Source organism: Taudactylus pleione, unplaced genomic scaffold (genome assembly GCF_031769625.1).
Source record: "Taudactylus pleione unplaced genomic scaffold, aTauple2 ptg000393l, whole genome shotgun sequence".
In the NCBI taxonomy this organism is placed as follows: Eukaryota; Metazoa; Chordata; class Amphibia; order Anura; family Myobatrachidae; genus Taudactylus; species Taudactylus pleione.
This window is the reverse complement of record NW_028284794.1, coordinates 3,227,360-3,249,266: the sequence shown is the minus strand read 5'-3', so window position 1 is coordinate 3,249,266 and position 21,907 is coordinate 3,227,360. Positions and strand designations below refer to the sequence as shown.

The window sequence follows — 21,907 nt, the reverse complement described above, 5'->3', positions numbered from 1 at the left end:
AATACACATGTATAGTCCTTACGGTCACTGCTCCCTAAGACACTAATACACATGTACAGTCCCTCCTGTCACTCTGCTCCCTATGACACTAATACACATGTATAGTAATTCCTGTCACTGCACCCTATGTCACTCATACACATGTATAGTCCTTCCCGTCACTCTGCTAACTATGACACTAATACACATGTATAGTCCTTCCTGTCACTGCTCCCTATGTCACTCATACACATGTATAGTCCTTCCTGTGACTGCTCCCTATGACACTCATACACAAGTACAGTCCCTTCCTGTCACTGCTCCCTATGACACTCATACACATGTATAGTCCTTCCTGTCACTCTGCTCCCTATGACACTCATACACATGTATAGTCCTTCCTGTCACTGCTCCCTATGACACTAATACACATGTATAGTCCTACCTGTCACTGCTCCCTATGACAATAATACACATGTATAGTCCTTCCCGTCACTGCTCCCTATGACACTCATACACATGTACAGTCCTTCCTGTCACTGCTCCCTATGACACTCATACACATGTATAGTCCTTCCTGTCACTGCTCCCTATGACACTCATACACATGTATAGTCCTTCCTGTCACTGCTCCCTATGATACACATGTATAGTCCTTCCTGTCACTGCTCCCTAAGACACTCATACACATGTATAGTCCTTCCAGTCACTGCTCCCTATGACACTCTTATACATGTACAGTCCTTCCCGTCACTCTGCTCCCTATGACACTCATACACATGTATAGTCCTTCCTGTCACTGCTCCCTATGACACTCATACACATGTATAGTCCTTCCTGTCACTGCTCCCTATGATACACATGTACAGTCCTTCCTGTCACTGCTCCCTATGACACTAATACACATGTATAGTCCTTCCTGTCACTGCTCCCTATGACACTAATACACATGTATAGTCCTTCCTGTCACTGCTCCCTATGACACTCATACACATGTATAGTCCTTCCTGTCACTGCTCCCTATGATACACATGTATAGTCCTTCCTGTCACTGCTCCCTATGACACTCATACACATGTATAGTCCTTCCTGTCACTGCTCCCTATGACACTCATACACATGTATAGTCCTTCCTGTCATTGCTCCCTATGATACTAATACACAAGTATAGTCCTTCCTGTCACTGCTCCCTATGATACACATGTATAATCCTTCCTGTCACTGCTCCCTAAGACACTCATACACATGTATAGTCCTTCCAGTCACTGCTCCCTAAGACACTCATACACATGTATAGTCCCTCCTGTCACTGCTCCCTATGATACTCATACACATGTATAGTCCTTCCTGTCACTGCTCCCTAAGACACTAATACACATGTATAGTCCTTCCTGTCACTCTGCTCCCTAAGACACTCATACACATGTATAGTTCCTCCTGTCACTCTGCTCCCTATGACACTCATACACATGTATAGTCCTCCCTGTCACTGCTCCCTATGACACTAATACACATGTACAGTCCCTCCTGTCACTCTGCTCCCTAAGACACTCATACACATGTATAGTTCCTCCTGTCACTCTGCTCCCTATGACACTCATACACATGTATAATCCTTCCTGTCACTGCTCCCTATGACACGCATACACATGTATAATCCTTCCTGTCACTGCTCCCTATGACACTCATACACATGTATAGTCCGTCCTGTCACTCTGCTCCCTATGTCACTCATACACATGTATAGTCCTCCTGTCACTCGGCTCCCTATGACACTAATACACATGTACAGTCCTTCCTGTCACTGCTCCCTATGACACTAATACACATGTATAGTCCTTACGGTCACTGCTCCCTAAGACACTAATACACATGTACAGTCCCTCCTGTCACTCTGCTCCCTATGACACTAATACACATGTATAGTCCTTCCTGTCACTGCTCCCTATGTCACTCATACACATGTATAGTCCTTCCCGTCACTCTGCTAACTATGACACTAATACACATGTATAGTCCTTCCTGTCACTGCTCCCTATGTCACTCATACACATGTATAGTCCTTCCTGTGACTGCTCCCTATGACACTCATACACAAGTACAGTCCCTTCCTGTCACTGCTCCCTATGACACTCATACACATGTATAGTCCTTCCTGTCACTCTGCTCCCTATGACACTCATACACATGTACAGTCCTTCCTGTCATTGCTCCCTATGACACTCATACACATGTATAGTCCTTCCTGTCACTGCTCCCTATGACACTCATACACATGTATAGTCCTTCCTGTCATTGCTCCCTATGATACTAATACACATGTATAGTCCTTCCTGTCACTGCTCCCTAAGACACTCATACACATGTACAGTCCTTCCCGTCACTCTGCTCCCTATGACACTAATACACATGTATAGTCCTTACGGTCACTGCTCCCTAAGACACTAATACACATGTACAGTCCCTCCTGTCACTCTGCTCCCTATGACACTAATACACATGTATAGTCCTTCCTGTCACTGCTCCCTATGTCACTCATACACATGTACAGTCCTTCCCGTCACTCTGCTCCCTATGACACTCATACACATGTACAGTCCTTCCCGTCACTCTGCTCCCTATGACACTAATACACATGTATAGTCCTTACGGTCACTGCTCCCTAAGACACTAATACACATGTACAGTCCCTCCTGTCACTCTGCTCCCTATGACACTAATACACATGTATAGTCCTTCCTGTCACTGCTCCCTATGTCACTCATACACATGTATAGTCCTTCCTGTGACTGCTCCCTATGACACTCATACACAAGTACAGTCCCTTCCTGTCACTGCTCCCTATGACACTCATACACATGTATAGTCCTTCCTGTCACTCTGCTCCCTATGACACTCATACACATGTACAGTCCTTCCTGTCATTGCTCCCTATGACACTCATACACATGTATAGTCCTTCCTGTCACTGCTCCCTATGACACTCATACACATGTATAGTCCTTCCTGTCATTGCTCCCTATGATACTAATACACATGTATAGTCCTTCCTGTCACTGCTCCCTATGATACACATGTATAGTCCTTCCTGTCACTGCTCCCTAAGACACTCATACACATGTACAGTCCTTCCCGTCACTCTGCTCCCTATGACACTAATACACATGTATAGTCCTTACGGTCACTGCTCCCTAAGACACTAATACACATGTACAGTCCCTCCTGTCACTCTGCTCCCTATGACACTAATACACATGTATAGTCCTTCCTGTCACTGCTCCCTATGTCACTCATACACATGTATAGTCCTTCCCGTCACTCTGCTAACTATGACACTAATACACATGTATAGTCCTTCCTGTCACTGCTCCCTATGTCACTCATACACATGTATAGTCCTTCCTGTGACTGCTCCCTATGACACTCATACACAAGTACAGTCCCTTCCTGTCACTGCTCCCTATGACACTCATACACATGTATAGTACGTCCTGTCACTCTGCTCCCTATGACACTAATACACATGTACAGTCCTTCCTGTCACTGCTCCCTATGACACTAATACACATGTATAGTCCTTCCTGTCACTGCTCCCTAAGACACTAATACACATGTACAGTCCCTCCTGTCACTCTGCTCCCTATGACACTAATACACATGTATAGTCCTTCCTGTCACTGCTCCCTATGTCACTCATACACATGTATAGTCCTTCCTGTCACTGCTCCCTATGACACTCATACACAAGTACAGTCCCTTCCTGTCACTGCACCCTATGACACTAATACACTTGTATAGTCCTTCCTGTCATTGCTCCCTAAGACACTAATACACATGTCCAGTCCTTCCTGTCACTCTGCTCCCCATGACACTCATACACATGTACATTCCTTCCTGTCATTGCTCCCTATGACACTAATACACATGTATAGTCCTTCCTGTCACTGCTCCCTATGACACTCATACACATGTATAGTCCTTCCTGTCACTGCTCCCTATGACACTCATACACATGTATAGTCCTACCTGTCACTGCTCCCTATGACAATAATACACATGTATAGTCCTTCCCATCACTGCTCCCTATGACACTCATACACATGTACAGTCCTTCCTGTCACTGCTCCCTATGACACTCATACACATGTATAGTCCTTCCTGTCACTGCTCCCTATGACACTCATACACATGTATAGTCCTTCCTGTCATTGCTCCCTATGATACTAATACACATGTATAGTCCTTCCTGTCACTGCTCCCTATGATACACATGTATAGTCCTTCCTGTCACTGCTCCCTAAGACACTCATACACATGTATAGTCCTTCCAGTCACTGCTCCCTATGACACTCATATACATGTATAGTCCTTCCTGTCACTGCTCCATATGACACTCATACACATGTATAGTCCTTCCTGTCACTGCTCCCTATGATACACATGTATAGTCCGTCCTGTCACTCTGCTCCCTATGACACTCATAAACATGTATAGTCCTTCCCGTCACTCTGCTCCCTATGACACTCATACACATGTACAGTCCTTCCTGTCATTGCTCCCTATCACACTAATACACATGTATAGTCCTTCCCGTCACTCTGCTCCCTATGACACTAATACACATGTATAGTCCTTCCTGTCACTGCTCCCTATGATACACATGTATAGTCCTTCCTGTCACTGCTCCCTAAGACACTCATACACATGTATAGTCCTTCCAGTCACTGCTCCCTATGACACTCATACACATGTATAGTCCTTCCTGTCACTGCTCCCTAAGACACTAATACACATGTACAGTCCTTCCTGTCATTGCTCCCTATGACACTAATACACATGTATAGTCCTTCCTGTCACTGCTCCCTATGACACTCATACACATGTATAGTCCTTCCTGTCACTGCTCCCTATGATACACATGTATAGTCCTTCCTGTCACTGCTCCCTAAGACACTCATACACATGTATAGTCCTTCCAGTCACTGCTCCCTATGACACTCTTATACATGTACAGTCCTTCCCGTCACTCTGCTCCCTATGACACTCATACACATGTATAGTCCTTCCTGTCACTGCTCCCTATGACACTCATACACATGTATAGTCCTTCCTGTCACTGCTCCCTATGATACACATGTATAGTCCGTCCTGTCACTCTGCTGCCTATGACACTCATACACATGTACAGTCCTTCCTGTCATTGCTCCCTATGACACTAATACACATGTATAGTCCTTCCTGTCACTGCTCCCTATGACACTAATACACATGTACAGTCCTTCCTGTCACTGCTCCCTATGACACTCATACACATGTATAGTCCTTCCAGTCACTGCTCCCTATGATTAACATGTATAGTCCTTCCTGTCACTGCTCCCTATGACATTCATACACATGTATAGTCCTTCCTGTCACTGCTCCATATGACACTCATACACATGTATAGTCCTTCCTGTCATTGCTCCCTATGATACTAATACACAAGTATTGTCCTTCCTGTCACTGCTCCCTATGATACACATGTATAATCCTTCCTGTCACTGCTCCCTAAGACACTCATACACATGTATAGTCCTTCCAGTCACTGCTCCCTATGACACTCATACACATGTATAGTCCCTCCTGTCACTGCTCCCTATGACACTCATACACATGTATAGTCCTTCCTGTCACTGCTCCCTAAGACACTAATACACATGTACAGTCCCTCCTGTCACTCTGCTCCCTAAGACACTCATACACATGTATAGTTCCTCCTGTCACTCTGCTCCCTATGACACTCATACACATGTATAGTCCTTCCTGTCACTGCTCCCTATGACACTAATACACATGTATAATCCTTCCTGTCACTGCTCCCTATGACACGCATACACATGTATAATCCTTCCTGTCACTGCTCCCTATGACACTCATACACATGTAACGTCCGTCCTGTCACTCTGCTCCCTATGTCACTCATACACATGTATAGTATTCCTGTCACTCTGCTCCCTATGACACTAATACACATGTACAGTCCTTCCTGTCACTGCTCCCTATGACACTAATACACATGTATAGTCCTTACGGTCACTGCTCCCTAAGACACTAATACACATGTACAGTCCCTCCTGTCACTCTGCTCCCTATGACACTAATACACATGTATAGTCCTTCCTGTCACTGCTCCCTATGTCACTCATACACATGTATAGTCCTTCCCGTCACTCTGCTAACTATGACACTAATACACATGTATAGTCCTTCCTGTCACTGCTCCCTATGTCACTCATACACATGTATAGTCCTTCCTGTCACTGCTCCCTATGACACTCATACACAAGTACAGTCCCTTCCTGTCACTGCTCCCTATGACATTAATACACATGTATAGTCCTTCCTGTCACTGCTCCCTATGACACTCATACACATGTATAGTCCTTCCTGTCTTTGCTCCCTATGATACTAATACACATGTATAGTCCATCCTGTCACTGCTCGATATGATACACATGTATAGTCCTTCCTGTCACTGCTCCCTAAGACACTCATACACATGTATAGTCCTTCCAGTCACTGCTCCCTATGACACTCATACACATGTACAGTCCTTCCCGTCACTCTGCTCCCTATGACACTCATACACATGTATAGTCCTTCCTGTCACTCTGCTCCCTATGACACTCATACACATGTACAGTCCTTCCTGTCATTGCTCCCTATGACACTAATACACATGTATAGTCCTTCCTGTCACTGCTCCCTATGACACTCATACACATGTATAGTCCTTCCTGTCACTGCTCCCTATGACACTCATACACATGTATAGTCCGTCCTGTCACTCTGCTCCCTATGACACTCATACACATGTATAGTCCTCCTGTCACTCTGCTCCCTATGACACTAATACACATGTACAGTCCTTCCTGTCACTGCTCCCTATGACACTCATACACATGTATAGTCCTTCCTGTCACTGCTCCCTAAGACACTAATACACATGTATAGTCCTTCCTGTCACTGCTCCCTATGTCACTCATACACATGTATAGTCCTTCCCGTCACTCTGCTCCCTATGACACTAATATACATGTATAGTCCTTCCTGTCACTGCTCCCTATGTCACTCATACACATGTATAGTCATTCCTGTCACTGCTCCCTATGACACTCATACACAAGTACAGTCCCTTCCTGTCACTGCACCCTATGACACTAATACACATGTATAGTCCTTCCTGTCATTGCTCCCTAAGACACTAATACACATGTACAGTCCCTCCTGTCACTGCTCCCTATGACACTCATACACATGTACAGTCCTTCCTGTCACTCTGCTCCCTATGACACTCATACACATGTACAGTCCTTCCTGTCATTGCTCCCTATGACACTAATACACATGTATAGTCCTTCCTGTCACTGCTCCCTATGACACTCATACACATGTATAGTCCTTCCTGTCACTGCTCCCTATGACACTCATACACATGTATAGTCCTACCTGTCACTGCTCCCTATGACAATAATACACATGTATAGTCCTTCCCATCACTGCTCCCTATGACACTCATACACATGTACAGTCCTTCCTGTCACTGCTCCCTATGCCACTCATACACATGTATAGTCCTTCCTGTCACTGCTCCCTATGACACTCATACACATGTATAGTCCTTCCTGTCATTGCTCCCTATGATACTAATACACATGTATAGTCCTTCCTGTCACTGCTCCCTATGATACACATGTATAGTCCTTCCTGTCACTGCTCCGTAAGACACTCATACACATGTATAGTCCTTCCAGTCACTGCTCCCTATGACACTCATATACATGTACAGTCCTTCCCGTCACTCTGCTCCCTATGACACTCATACACATGTATAGTCCTTCCTGTCACTGCTCCCTATGATACACATGTATAGTCCTTCCTGTCACTGCTCCCTATGACACTCATACACATGTATAGTCCTTCCTGTCACTGCTCCCTATGACACTCATACACATGTATAGTCCTTCCTGTCATTGCTCCCTATGACACTAATACACATGTATAGTCCTTCCTGTCACTGCTCCCTATGACACTAATACACATGTATAGTCCTTCCTGTCACTGCTCCCTATGACACTCATACACATGTATAGTCCTTCCTGTCACTGCTCCCTATGATACACATGTATAGTCCGTCCTGTCACTCTGCTGCCTATGACACTAATACACATGTACAGTCCTTCCTGTCACTGCTCCCTATGACACTAATACACATGTATAGTCCTTCCTGTCACTGCTCCCTATGACACTCATACACATTGATAGTCCTTCCTGTCACTGCTCCCTATGACACTCATACACATGTATATTCCTGTCTGTCACTGTGCTCCCTATGACACTAATACACATGTATAGTCCTTCCCGTCACTTCTCCCTATGACACTCATACACATGTACAGTCCTTCCTGTCACTGCTCCCTATGACACTAATACACATGTATAGTCCTTCCTGTCATTGCTCCCTAAGACACTAATACACATGTATAGTCCTTCCTGTCACTCTGCTCCCTATGACACTCATACACATGTACAGTCCTTCCTGTCATTGCTACCTTTGACACTAATACACATGTATAGCCCTTCCTGTCACTGCTCCCTATGACACTCATACACATGTATAGTCCTTCCTGTCACTGCTCCCTATGATACTAATACACATGTATAATCCTTCCTGTCACTGCTCCCTATGATACACATGTATAGTCCTTCCTGTCACTGCTCCCTATGACACTAATACACATGTACAGTCCTTCCTGTCACTGCTCCCTATGACACTCATACACATGTATAGTCCTTCCTGTCACTCTGCTCCCTATGACACTCATACACATGTATAGTCCTTCCAGTCACTGCTCCCTATGACACTAATACACATGTATAGTCCTTCCTGTCACTCTGCTCCCTATGACACTCATACACATGTATAGTCCTTCCTGTGACTGCTCCCTATGACACTAATACACATGTATAGTCCTTCCTGTCACTGCTCCCTATGACACTCATACACATGTATAGTCCTTCCTCTCACTCTGCTTCCTATGACACTCATACATATGTACAGTCCTTCCTGTCACTGCTCCCTATGACACTCATACACATGTACAGTCCTTCCTGTCATTGCTCCCTATGACACTAATACACATGTATAGTCCTTCCTGTCACTGCTCCCTATGACACTAATACACATGTCTAGTCCTTCCTGTCACTGCTCCCTATGACACTCATACACATGTATAGTCCTACCTGTCACTGCTCCCTATGATACACATGTATAGTCCTTCCTGTCACTGCTCCCTATGACACTCATACACATGTATAGTTCTTCCTGTCACTGCTCCCTATGACACTCATACACATGTATAGTCCTTCCTGTCAGTGCAACCTATGACACTCATATACATGTATAGTCCTTCCTGTCACTATGCCCCCTATGACACTCATACACATGTACAGTCCTTCCTGTCACTGCTCCCTATGATACTAATACACATTTATAGTCCTTCCTGTCACTGCTCCCTATGACACTCATACACATGTATAGTCCTTCCTGTCACTATGCCCCCTATGACACTCATACACATGTATAGTCCTTCCTGTCACTGCTCCCTATGACACTCATACACATGTATAGTCCTTCCTGTCACTGCTCCCTATGACACTCATACACATGTATAGTCCTTCCTGTCACTGCTCCCTATGACACTCATACACATGTATAGTCCTACCTGTCACTGCTCCCTATGACAATAATACACATGTACGGTCCTTCCCGTCACTGCTCCCTATGACACTCATACACATGTACAGTCCTTCCTGTCACTGCTCCCTATGACACTAATACACATGTATAGTCCTTCCTGTCATTGCTCCCTATGACACTAATACACATGTATAGTCCTTCCTGTCACTGCTCCCTATGACACTCATACACATGTATAGTCCTTCCTGTCACTGCTCCCTACGATACTAATACACATGTATAGTCCTTCCTGTCACTCTGCTCCCTATGACACTCATACACATTTACAGTCCTTCCTGTCATTGCTCCCTAAGACACTAATACACATGTACAGTCCCTCCTGTCACTGCTCCCTATGACACTCATACACATGTATAGTCCTTCCTGTTACTCTGCTCCCTATGACACTCATACACATGTACAGTCCTTCCTGTCATTGCTCCCTATGACACTAATACACATGTATAGTCCTTCCTGTCACTGCTCCCCATGACACTCATACACATGTATAGTCCTTCCTGTCACTGCTCCCTATGATACTAATACACATGTATAGTCCTTCCTGTCACTGCTCCCTATGATACACATGTATAGTCCTTCCTGTCACTGCTCCCTAAGACACTCATACACATGTATAGTCCTTCCAGTCACTGCTCCCTATGACACTCATAACATGTACAGTCCTTCCCGTCACTCTGCTCCCTATGACACTCATACACATGTATAGTCCTTCCCGTCATTGCTCCCTATGACACTAATACACATGTATAGTGCTTCCTGTCACTGCTCCCTATGACACTAATACACATGTATAGTCCTTCCTGTCACTGCTCCCTATGATACTAATACACATGTATAATCCTTCCTGTCACTGCTCCCTATGATACACATGTATAGTCCTTCCTGTCACTGCTCCCTATGACACTCATACACATGTATAGTCCTTCCTGTCACTGCTCCCTATGACACTCATACACATGTATAGTCCTTCCTGTCACTGCTCCCTATGACACTCATACACATGTATAGTCCTACCTGTCACTGCTCCCTATGATACACATGTATAGTCCTTCCTGTCACTGCTCCCTATGACACTCATACACATGTATAGTCCTTCCTGTCACTGCTCCCTATGATACTAATACACATTTTTAGTCCTTCCTGTCACTGCTCCCTATGACACTCATACACATGTATAGTCCTTCCTGTCACTCTGCTCCCTATGACACTCATACACATGTATAGTCCTTCCTGACACTCTGCCCCCTATGACACTCATACACATGTATAGTCCTTCCTGTCACTGCTCCCTATGACACTCATACACATGTATAGTCCTTCCTGTCACTGCTCCCTATGACACTCATACACTTTTCAGGCTACTATGCGGGTTTCCGTCACCCCCGCCTCTGGTTCTGCTGCCCCATACCTGTGCTGTTCTCTAACTGTGCACAAGTGCTGAGCGCTTTCCTCGTGCAGAGCCGTCAGCCGCTCTGTGACCGTCTCTTCCAGTCGCATCTTGTGCTCGCTCTCCAGCCGCACCTTCTCCGACTCGTTCCGTGCCTGCACAGAGAGGACATAACAAATGAAAGAAAGTGGAAACCCGGGCTAGCAGCACCCACTAGGGCAGGTCAGTGACCGGAGTATTAGGAGGCCTACCAGTGCTTGCCCCGTACCACCTTGTACAACAGCCAGGGGTGACCTCATGGGTCTGAGGAAATGATCGGGCTGGATGTCACGTATTATGCATTCCTATAGTCCGGTCCTGTATTTAGCCAATTTAGTGTCATGAGGGAGAATAATCCCGATTGCCTGTTACCTTCTCTAAGTTGAGCTCCATCTGCAGAGTGTCTCTCTCCCTGTACGATGCCTGCAATTCCCGCTCCAAGCGGAGGACTTCTCCCTGCAGGGAGGAGAGGGCCAGCTGCCACTGCTGGGATTTCTGGCTCTCCTGCTGAGTCACAGCCTGCGGGGAGGTAGAGGAGGAGGTTGTAACCTTTACGTAGTGAGAACAAAGTCAGCATATGGCCCTGGAGTGCATTTGGGCAACCGGTGTCTCTCCAGCTAGTGTGGAACTACAAGTCCCATAATGTGCAACATAAAATCAGTTATCAAAGCACCAAACAGCGAGCAATCATCGGAGCTCTGCAGTGTCACAGGCTGCCAGGGCTTACTCTAGAGAGATCATGGACCTGGACGATGGAGACACATTACTACTTAGCTACTTTCTCACCTTCTCCTTCTCCAGCTCTCTCCTCCCCTCCTCCTGCACTCGCCTGCTCTCTTCCTGCAGCTCTCGCTCGCTCTCCTCCCAGGTTCTCTGCTGCTCCGCCATTCGGCAGCGTAGAGACTCCAGCTCCCTCCGCTGCTCTGCCCCGGCCTCCTCCTCGGCCTCACGTTCTGCCTGGAGTCGAGACGCTCGAGCGGCCTGCTCCTCCACCTGCATGGAAAAAGATCCGTCCGTCTGATTCGGTACAAGTTTTGCAGTGGAAACGGCTCTAACCCGGCCGTATCAAGGGGGGGAGGGGCGATGTCCCCGAAGGGTCGCCCCGACCACTTACCAGCCTCTGCCGCTCCTCCGCTGCCTGGCTCTCTGTCGCCAGAGACTCCATAGCCTGGGCCAGCTCTTCCCGCGCCTGAGTCAGAGTCTGGAGGAGAAAGAAGAAGGATTGATACAGAGTGAGAGTGGGGTCTCTCCCCAGACAGCGGGACCCTCACTCACCTCTTGGTCTTTGGATCTGGCCTGTTCTGCGTCCTCCCTCTCTCGTTTCAGGTGGCGCATGGTCTCATCTCTCTGCTGCTCCTGCTGCTTCCAGCCACCCACCACCAGGGCCAGGGTCTGAGGGGGGAACAGTCTTTGCATGAAGTGCCACCAGGGAGGATTCAGTTGTATACAGCCATTATCTTACACAACTAAATACAAACTAGGTTTCACATATTCAGTGTCACCGATATCCAGGCCTGTAGTATCAGTACATTGTTTGAATCATAAATACTGTACGGTGAGATCATACGCTGACCCATGCTACTATATGCTGCCTTCTGGCGCCAAACACTTGTCCACACCAATAAAAACTGAAAGGTAGAAAGCTGTGGAGGAGGACGTCCCCTGCCCTCTGGATTCAGCCATTTTGTGGGCCGAGCCAATGTTCGAGGGACAGCGATGTCACTAGCTGCCAGCGACTTAATTGGCTAAACACTGGTTCAGTCACAAAATGGCTGCCATGAACTCCACGCAGGTGACACAGTAACACTACGTACGTTAGGCATGTTCCCTTCTGCAGAAGCTCGTCATCAGTCATGGCCTGGAAGTAAAGCTGCTCCCTATGTCACCATGTGGCTGCAGGCTGAACATTTACAAAGTCACAGTGAGATATGAAGCTGCACGATCACCTGGTCCAGCTGCTGGATCATGGCGTCCTTCCTGCGGTCGGCTGCCACGGTCACCGACACTCTCTGCTGTAATTCCAGCATCTCGTTCTGTAGCTTCTGGATGTGTCTCTCCAGGTGCTGGTGGGAGAGAGGTACAGAATGCCATTGTAATGTGTCCAGCTAGGGACACCCTCTTCATTGGGGAGGGGTGGATCTAAAGTAATTAGCAGAGAACTGAATGGATTTAATTCAAGCTGCCCCCATGTGAAGCATTAACAGGATTGTCGGCACGGAGGCTTAACAGCTGATCCAGTCATCACAGATGACAGAACCAGGGAGGGAGAGGTGAGGGGGGTGGAGAGAGAGAGCGAGAGCACGGGGGAAAAAGAAAGAGTGCAGCAGCAAGGGAGGGAGCGAGAGCGACAGAATGTAGACCAAAGAAAAAGAAGAAAGAAAAAGACAGAAAGAAAGAAAGGACAGAAAGAAAGGACAGAAAGAAAGAAAGGACGGACAGACAGAAAAAGACAGACAGAAAAAGACAGAAAGAAAAAGAAAGAAAGAAAGAAAGAAAAAGACAGAAAGAAAGAAAGGACGGACAGACAGAAAAAGACAGAAAGAAAAAGAAAGAAAGAAAGAAAGAAAGAAAGAAAGAGAAAGAAAGAAAGAAAAAGACAGAAAGAAAGAAAGGACAGAAAGAAAGAAAGGACAGAAAGAAAGAAAGGACAGACAGACAGAAAAAGACAGAAAGAAAAAGAAAGAAAGAAAAAGAAAGAAAGAAAGAAAAAGACAGAAAGAAAAGAAAAAAAGAAAGAAAAAAAAAAAGAAAGAGACAGAAAGAAAGAAAGAAAATATGAATGCAGAGAAGGGACATGAATAAAGATGGGGAGAGACAGAATAGAGGAAGGATAAGACACATCACCATGTACATATCACTGGTGGTAAGAAATGAGATATAATGGCCCCGGGTACCTTGCGTCGTGTAGTCTCTTTCTCAAGGGCATCTCTTAAATGCAGGTCAGGCAGAGAGGGGGCCGCATTGTACAGGGTGGAATAACGAGGGAAGAGACCCTCCAGGCCAGTGAGAGACAATGGAGGCGACAGGTCCTGCCCAGGATAAGCACTAAGAAATAGAGAGAGGAAAAACATACATAAAGAGAATCCCCTGCTATATAGTCACATTTTCCTCCCTGAGGATTAATGTTATGAAAACACTGAAACGTCTGTCTTCTCACACTACCAGCAGCATCGTCCTGCTCTTTGTACCCGAGACATATATATAACATGCTGCTGTTTTAGTGTATTAAAGTAAACCTCTAGGAGCACTCTGTGTCTCCAAGTCTGATGATAAGCAAAGGTCACATCTAGTTAGAGTCAGGGTGCTCATTGTACGGGGTGTCACATACTTCAGCAGGGTGCTCGTGCTGTCACTTTGTTGCTCCAGTATCTTTTCAGATCCGTCTCCTGCAAGACGACATTGTGTGAGAACCTACCATTGCACTTATGGCTCTCCCTATGGCTGCCATACACACAAAACACTCATCGCTCACCGCGTAAGGTCGCTGCGTTGCCGAGCGTCAGCATATTCTTCAGGTGACATCGCAATGACTCCATCTGGGAGATGTAGGGAGACGGTTCCTGTGGCGTAAAACACTCATGTATCACACGTACCGGCATTATGCTGGCCACATACACACATATCATATAGCTGGCTGGCTGACGGGCACTGGATGGAAACGTGGAATCAGCTTTCCATTGCCTGCCAGTTGTTATCTTTGTCCCGATTTCAACATTAGTGGCCAGAAATATGCATTACCAGGGATAAACAATATCTCTGTGGCCAGAACGCGTCTTGCCGCATGTTTTGGAACCTTACCCTAAAACCAAATAAGCCAATTCTCCCGACTAGAAGATATCCAGTATGTGTATATCATTTTAGGTACTCAAGGTTGTTGTCTCATATCTGCCACATTTATAGATTTGGGGTAACCTGCTTACAACAGTAGCTGACATGCCATGATACATACAGGTTGGGAATGATGCCATTACTAACCTTTGGTCCAGATGCGTCCACGCCCTCCTGCAGCCTCCTCGCCATCTCATCAGCCAGATCATCCACCTCTGAGGTCATGGCAGAACCTCCGGCTGATACCTGCAGGCCTGAGTCGGAGGTCCTCTGAAGCTTCTCAGCCTCCTCCAAGTCCACTTCCCGGCTGCGTCTCAGAGAGGCGTAGAGCTGAGCCGTTACCGCGGATGAGAATGAGCGCCTGAGGGAGGGGGCGGAAGGGGAGAACAAGACAGGTGGAGGAGAGGAGGAATCGGTGAGGGAACGGCGAGGAGATGTAGGAGAAGACAGGAGGAGAGGTTCTATGCCACTGAGCAGGGAGGCATCCTGCAGAGAGAATGCATGAGGAAGAGCCATGAAATGAGAGAGAGCTGGAGAACGAGAAAAAGGGAGGACATTACGATAATTATTTTTCTTATATTTATTAAGGCACCACAGGGGCTCTCTAGCGCCGTACATAGGAGACAGAACATGACACAAAAATGACATATGTACATGCATCTATATAATACCGTGGATGGCTGTTGTTTTTGACATGAATGAGTTTTAGTGGCCTGAATGAGCGTTTTAGTGGCTTACAGGGGGATAAAGGGCCTGATCCAGACTGAATATAGGGGGGGGGGGGATATCTTTATTACACCAATTGGAGAGATCATTAGTTAGGAAGCAAAGTCAACGCATTTCACTCCTGTTGCCAGGAGTCTTGAAAACAACCATCAGGAACGAAATGCATCGAACTTTGCATCCTGACTATTGAGGTCTTCATGCCAATCCTACACATTGCACTAGAATCCACCAACGGAGCAACTATCTACATTCAGCCAAGAGGAAACAAGAGGAACTGCTGCTGGAGATCGGAATCTCTACGGAAGCCCTTTCAGCGCGCACGGATTCAGGACGCTGCCACTTGGCAGCTCGATAGGTTCACGGGAGGATTGTAATCACCTGATTTTTTATATATTTTATTTTTAATTATAAAGTACATTAAATATTGTTGGTTTTTTAACAAGAAGCGTCCTTGCTCTATATATAAAATGACAAGACGCAGATACTAATGACTCTACACTCATACCAGATACCAGCATGGTGACAACAATTCTTTGCATTGTTTAAACTTTTTCTGAGACATTTAGCAGGAATCACCGGTCACCTCCAGCAGGTAGGAGAGGACCCAACCACAGCGCAGGGATAACCCTGTTAGTTATATATTTATATCACTGTATATAGAATAATAATATACTGTATATATTCACATTACAGGGGAGCAGCTGCCTGTGTATACAGATAGTATATATACACTGCTATATATAATACACTGGATATACCCACATTACAGGAGAGCAACTGCCTGTGTACACAGATAGTACATATACTGCTATATATAAATCACACTGTATATAGAATATTGTACTGTATATACTCACATTACAGGGGAGCAGCTGTCTGTGTATACAGATGATAGTATATATACACTGCTATATATAATACACTGTATATAGAATAATAATATACTGTATATACTCACATTACAGGGGAGCAGCTGCCTGTGTATACAGATAGTATATATCACACTGTATATAGAATAATAATATACTGTATATACTCACATTACAGGGGAGCAGCTGCCTGTGTATACAGATAGTATATATCACACTGTATATAGAATAATAATATACTGTATATACTCACATTACAGGGGAGCAGCTGCCTGTGTATACAGATAGTATATATCACACTGTATATAGAATAATAATATACTGTATATACTCACATTACAGGGGAGCAGCTGCCTGTGTATACAGATAGTACATAGAATGATATATGATTATGAGAAGGGAAGCCCGCTCCTGGGGCCGCCGTGTGACGTCACTTTCCTGCGTCCCGGGCAGCTCGTTTAGTCACCATGGTAACGGCGGGTAGGGCCTGTACTGGGTGTAGCCGCCATCTTGGTACACCCTTCCCTTCCTGTAACCCTTCCATGACCCCCTCGTCCGTCCGCTCTTCCATCCACACCCGGAGGCCGGAGAGGGCACGGTGAGACTGCATACACCTCTAGGGAAGGAGTGCACCACACCATGGGTGACTACCCTCCTATCGCGTGGTCACCGGCCGCCATGTCGGCTCCTGGCATGCCCATACTAGTGACGGGGCTGGCGGCCGTTCCTCCAAGGTATGGGCGGGTGTAACTGGTGATCCCGGTAGTGCTGGGTACTGGACGCTGCAGGGTGAGGTCAGCATCGTTATCCCTGTTGTATGTACGCCTTAAATAGAAATCTACCTTACCGTCAATCTATAGGGCAGAGTTAGACAGGGACTACAAGTCCCAGCATGCCCTGCCGTCACCTGGCACCCTGGGACTTGTAGTTCCACAGGGATTTTATAGCCTCACCCCCCCCCCCCCCCCCCCCCCAGCTGTGTCACTGTATACTCACAGCTCAGCGCATTGTGTGGGAGATTGAAGCAGTTACGAAGTGGGCCGCAGAGCTTGCAATCTGCAGTCGCCTGGGCAGGAAGGGCCGCACTCTTATCAGGCTCTGCGTAGCATACCACCGTCTTAGGACGTTCCTCGTGAGACGTCAGACTGCGTTCTCGTAGTCACCGACTCGTCCCAGAACACGGCGGCCCGCGCTCTGTAAAGGCGAGCGGCGCGCTGTCAGGGTAGCGCCCTATGGTCGGCGAAGCCAACGCTTTTTATGTCCCAGCCAGGTGGCGTTCAGGATGCGGCGTGTGCGATGCTACGTGTGTCATTTAACTCCGCCGTCTCTTATCTTCTCTTCCTGTTAAACACCCCACTCCCCGTCTGTTCGTTTCCTTCCCATCGCAGATGACGATCCACAACCTGTACGTATTTGACCGGAATGGCATCTGCCTCCATTATAGCGAGTGGAATCGCAGGAAGCAAGCCGGAATCTCCAAGGATGAGGTGACTTCATGGACACGTGGATGTCTATAGATCTGATATGTCAATATTGTATTTATTTTTTAGTTTTTAACCACTATTTCTTCTATTCACACCTCTACTCCTCCCTCCACCACGTGTGATGTCTTCTGTATTCTTTGCCTCATCTTCTATCCCTGTTCCACAATGCATCAACGTATCTTCTACCCACCTCTCTCCTCTTTCCAGGAGTACAAACTGATGTATGGGATGCTGTACTCCATCCGGTCCTTCGTCAGTAAGATGAGCCCCGTGGACATGTATCCTTTCCGTATGTCTTGTGTTACGCTGGGTACACACCTAAACGACCTGCAATCCTGCCGATGTTAAGGGTGATTTGCCTTCACCCTTGACATCGTATGATTGCCGGTAAACACTGCACGATTTAATGAACGAGGGAACGATCACTTGTCCCGTCCTTCATTAATAAGTATGGCGCCTCATGCGATATCATGTGATTGGCTGTGCAGCACGGCCAATCACACGATATCGCATGTGACCGCGGGAGCGCTAAAATCGGCGTACACACAATATGCTCGATTTGTCTAAATCTGCCAAATCGGGCCGATATCTCGTGCAGGTGTGTACCTACCCTTAGAGTGTGGATGGTGGCTAGTTACTGGGAATTTTGGCATGGTGGGCATCAGAAAGGGTGGAGGGCGCTACAAACTTATTATTCTTTAACCACGTGGCGATAGGAAAGATGGCTTCCTCTCTTTCCAAACCAGCAAGTACAAGCTCCATTACTATGAGACGCCGAGCGGGCTGAAGATGGTTATGAACACGGATCTTAGCGTGGGAAGCACGCGAGATGTCCTACATCAGATCTACAGCACGGTATGAGTCCATTCAGTTCAGAGGAAGGGGGCAGCACTATTATAGGCACATTTTATTGATTGTCCGATCCATTAACAGATTGCCGTACGCAGGCGTGCCAGTGCGTTTGAACGCCGTTGCATGGGCGTGCGTAAATTGCCACTGCGATGCCCTACGCAGCCTGTGGCCTGATAGCGTGCGTGGAAGTTAACAATGTCTGAGTAAGGTCAGGGCTTGTGTAAGTGTGCGTGAGGCTGCGACGGTGCTCGATTGTACCGATGGTTTCGCAGTCTTGCTGAACATTACGGATGTGTGTCAGGTAAAGTGGGCGTCCTCATGTAGTGCAGCAGCGACATTGCGATCGCAATCAATTAGCTTACTATCGTAGTTGAACTGCGTGCATAATCGCTATTGCAGTTGCTTTGCTTAATAAATGAGGCTCATAGTTCAGTGTGTCGCTTATATATTTCATAAAGCCGTATTCCTGGTCCTTAGTCTGTATTAGGTATGTTTTCAAAGGCTGCCTTGTGTCGACGTATTTGGGTAAAAATTGCGCGCTTTAGGTGTAAACACAGGATCTGTCCTAATGTGGTTGTCGCATAACCTTCGATCGCAGTATTCATCGTAAAAAGAGACCTCGGTTAGCAGACGATGTTACTTAATAAAAAAAACAAACTACAGTATGATATATTAAACAGCGTAAACTAAAACCATTTCTAAAAAGTAGATAAGAATAGCAAAACAAGTAAAAATAAGTTTACATTATTGCAACATGATTGAAAAGAGGATCGACTATTGATTTTAATCTTTTACCTATATATTCTCACTTTTGGCTATATTTATGAAAAGCCGCTCCTTGTCGGGAGGTTGGAGCGTAAAATTTTAAAGCTGCACTCGCATTTGGCGTAAAGCTTTACATGTAACGTGATTGCCGCTTTAACTTTCCAGCTCCAACTCGCCGAGAGGCGATGGCTTATAAAAGTTGGTGCTTTGTAAAAAATAGCCCTTTGACAGTACATGGTTTTAGCCTTGTGAGATTAGGTGAACATTAAAGTGAATTTGTTTCAGTGAGACCGGAGTCTTGACCGAAGTTTAATGGGTTAGTGGGCAAAGGAAGGTCCTATGGCAAATGGATTTCACTCTGGCCCCTACAGTTCCATCTTGAGTAAAGGAGATTATAAAAGAAATCTAAATATTACAATTCACCTCATTAGAGGCAGCTGAGATTATATTCTGATGTTCCTTGGTATCTTGCTGTCCGTGAAGAGCTTTTAAACTGGGTACATATTATACGATCTATTGTCCGATATATCGTTCTGACGTTGTTCGGAACAATATATTATATACATCTAAGAGTGTGTATGCCCATTCTGTCGTTCCCAGACATCGTTCGTTGAATTGTCCCATCTCCTGTGCTGCACGTGAGATGGCGCGATTCCATCGTTGAGGCGGTGCCGTTACACGAAGCTTGTCACGATACATTGCTCAGTCGTGTAGTGTGTACGGCAACAAGATATATCGTTACATCGCATCACTGGGTTGCACCGTCATAAGGGGTGTACCCAGCTTTAGTCATAGACTGCAGTAACAAGAGTGACATCTGCAGGTTGTAACACAGACTTGCAATTAAAGGAAGTAATAATGAAAAAAATAGGGAACAATACTAAATAATTCTGTTTATAAAAAACATAAATTTGCTTGAATCTGTAGGCAGCGCGTCACATATGGGTAGTTTCGTCCCGCTACTGAAGATTGATGGGGGGCTACTTACGAAATGTGCCAGGGGAAGTCTCGGAATAGTTGAAGGGAGATAATGGACAGATTGGGTACTTTAAAGTTAATGAAAAAGACATTGAACAACATTTATCTCCCTCCCAGAATCACTTATTTGCTGGAGAGCTTAGACCCTCTCTGGGCTGCAGAGTAATCGCTTGTCTCCTTCTCTCCTCCTTAGATTTATGTAGAATATGTGGTTAAAAATTCCCTCTGCTCTCTCAACGAGCCCATTCAGAGTGAACTTTTCAAAAGCAAACTGGACAGTTTTATCCGCAGTCTCCCGTACTTCTCGGCCCGTGCTGGCTAAGCCTGGCCGTCCCCCAGGTGTGTCCTGTACCCCCTCCAGTCCTCTGCGATGCTGTAATTCCACAGGAGGTTTTCGTACTGGCGTTCTGCAGGCATCCCATGGAAACAGAGGAACGACGTCTTCACCTGTACCCTACACTGTCATGTTTCCAGACCTCAGACGACACCTTCTGGGATATTATTATTGCTATATACATAGAGAACTAAACAAAGTTTGGAATGGAAACATTTGCTTTATCTACCTTAATCTGCTCCGCAGAATAATCCTCTGTTCTGCATGCAGAGTCATTTGAATAGTTACAGCTGAATGTGGTTGGATGGTCGTGGACCTGTAAGTCTGCAACTCACAGCAATCGTATGTATATAGTTGTGTTTGTGTAGTTAAATGCTCCATTAAAGCTACTTAAAATAATGGATTGCTTGTTATGTATAACTATTTGTGCAGTTACTTTATACAATGTAGAGCACCATGGAATGGACAGAAGGGAGCTATGAGCCTGTCCCTCCCCCTGTAGGGTGACACAGTGACACAGACAGAAGGGAGCTATGAGCCTGTCCCTCCCCCTGCAGGGTGACACAGACAGAAGGGAGCTATGAGCCTGTCCCTCCCCCTGCAGGGTGACAGTAACACAGACAGAAGGGAGCTATGAGCCTGTCCCTCCCCCTGCAGGGTGACACAGTGACACAGACAGAAGGGAGCTATGAGCCTGTCCCTCCCCCTGCAGGGTGACACAGTGACACAGACAGAAGGGAGCTATGAGCCTGTCCCTCCCCCTGCAGGGTGACACAGACAGAAGGGAGCTATGAGCCTGTCCCTCCCCCTGCAGGGTGACAGTAACACAGACAGAAGGGAGCTATGAGCCTGTCCCTCCCCCTGCAG

The 21,907-nt window shown here is 46.3% G+C and overlaps 2 protein-coding genes across 7 annotated transcripts in view; one reads left to right on the top strand and one right to left on the bottom strand.

Annotated features, from left to right (window-relative positions):
- CNTROB (centrobin, centriole duplication and spindle assembly protein) overlaps positions 1–17,371 on the bottom strand; it is a 137,292-nt gene extending 119,921 nt beyond the window's left edge. For 2 of the 3 annotated variants that reach the window (XM_088446125.1, XM_088446128.1), the window contains exons 1-11: positions 16,445–16,481; positions 15,180–15,562; positions 14,677–14,764; positions 14,533–14,590; positions 14,099–14,249; positions 13,151–13,267; positions 12,480–12,596; positions 12,319–12,405; positions 11,991–12,197; positions 11,577–11,723; positions 11,187–11,320 (exon numbers count right to left, since the gene is read on the bottom strand). In XM_088446125.1, the coding sequence (XP_088302251.1) occupies positions 11,187–11,320; positions 11,577–11,723; positions 11,991–12,197; positions 12,319–12,405; positions 12,480–12,596; positions 13,151–13,267; positions 14,099–14,249; positions 14,533–14,590; positions 14,677–14,764; positions 15,180–15,548 (1,475 nt within the window). In that variant the 5' untranslated portion in view covers positions 15,549–15,562; positions 16,445–16,481. Of the gene's footprint in view, positions 1–11,186; positions 11,321–11,576; positions 11,724–11,990; positions 12,198–12,318; positions 12,406–12,479; positions 12,597–13,150; positions 13,268–14,098; positions 14,250–14,532; positions 14,591–14,676; positions 14,765–15,179; positions 15,563–16,444; positions 16,482–16,962 lie in introns of those variants that run through there. The other variant, XM_088446126.1, reaches the window with a different exon arrangement.
- Positions 17,123–21,530, top strand: TRAPPC1 (trafficking protein particle complex subunit 1). Of its 4 annotated transcripts, none has more exons than XM_088446130.1 (5): positions 17,123–17,225; positions 18,016–18,114; positions 18,319–18,389; positions 18,828–18,966; positions 20,900–21,530. In XM_088446130.1, exons 2-5 carry the CDS (start codon positions 18,016–18,018, stop codon positions 21,026–21,028), a joined length of 438 nt encoding a protein of 145 aa, XP_088302256.1. In that variant the 5' UTR covers positions 17,123–17,225; the 3' UTR covers positions 21,029–21,530. The 4 variants fall into 4 exon arrangements, with proteins under 4 accessions (XP_088302256.1, XP_088302257.1, XP_088302258.1 ...); XM_088446131.1 differs by lacking the exon at positions 17,123–17,225 and adding an exon at positions 17,233–17,361; XM_088446132.1 differs by lacking the exon at positions 17,123–17,225 and adding an exon at positions 17,233–17,416.
- Positions 21,531–21,907: the final 377 nt, after the last annotated feature.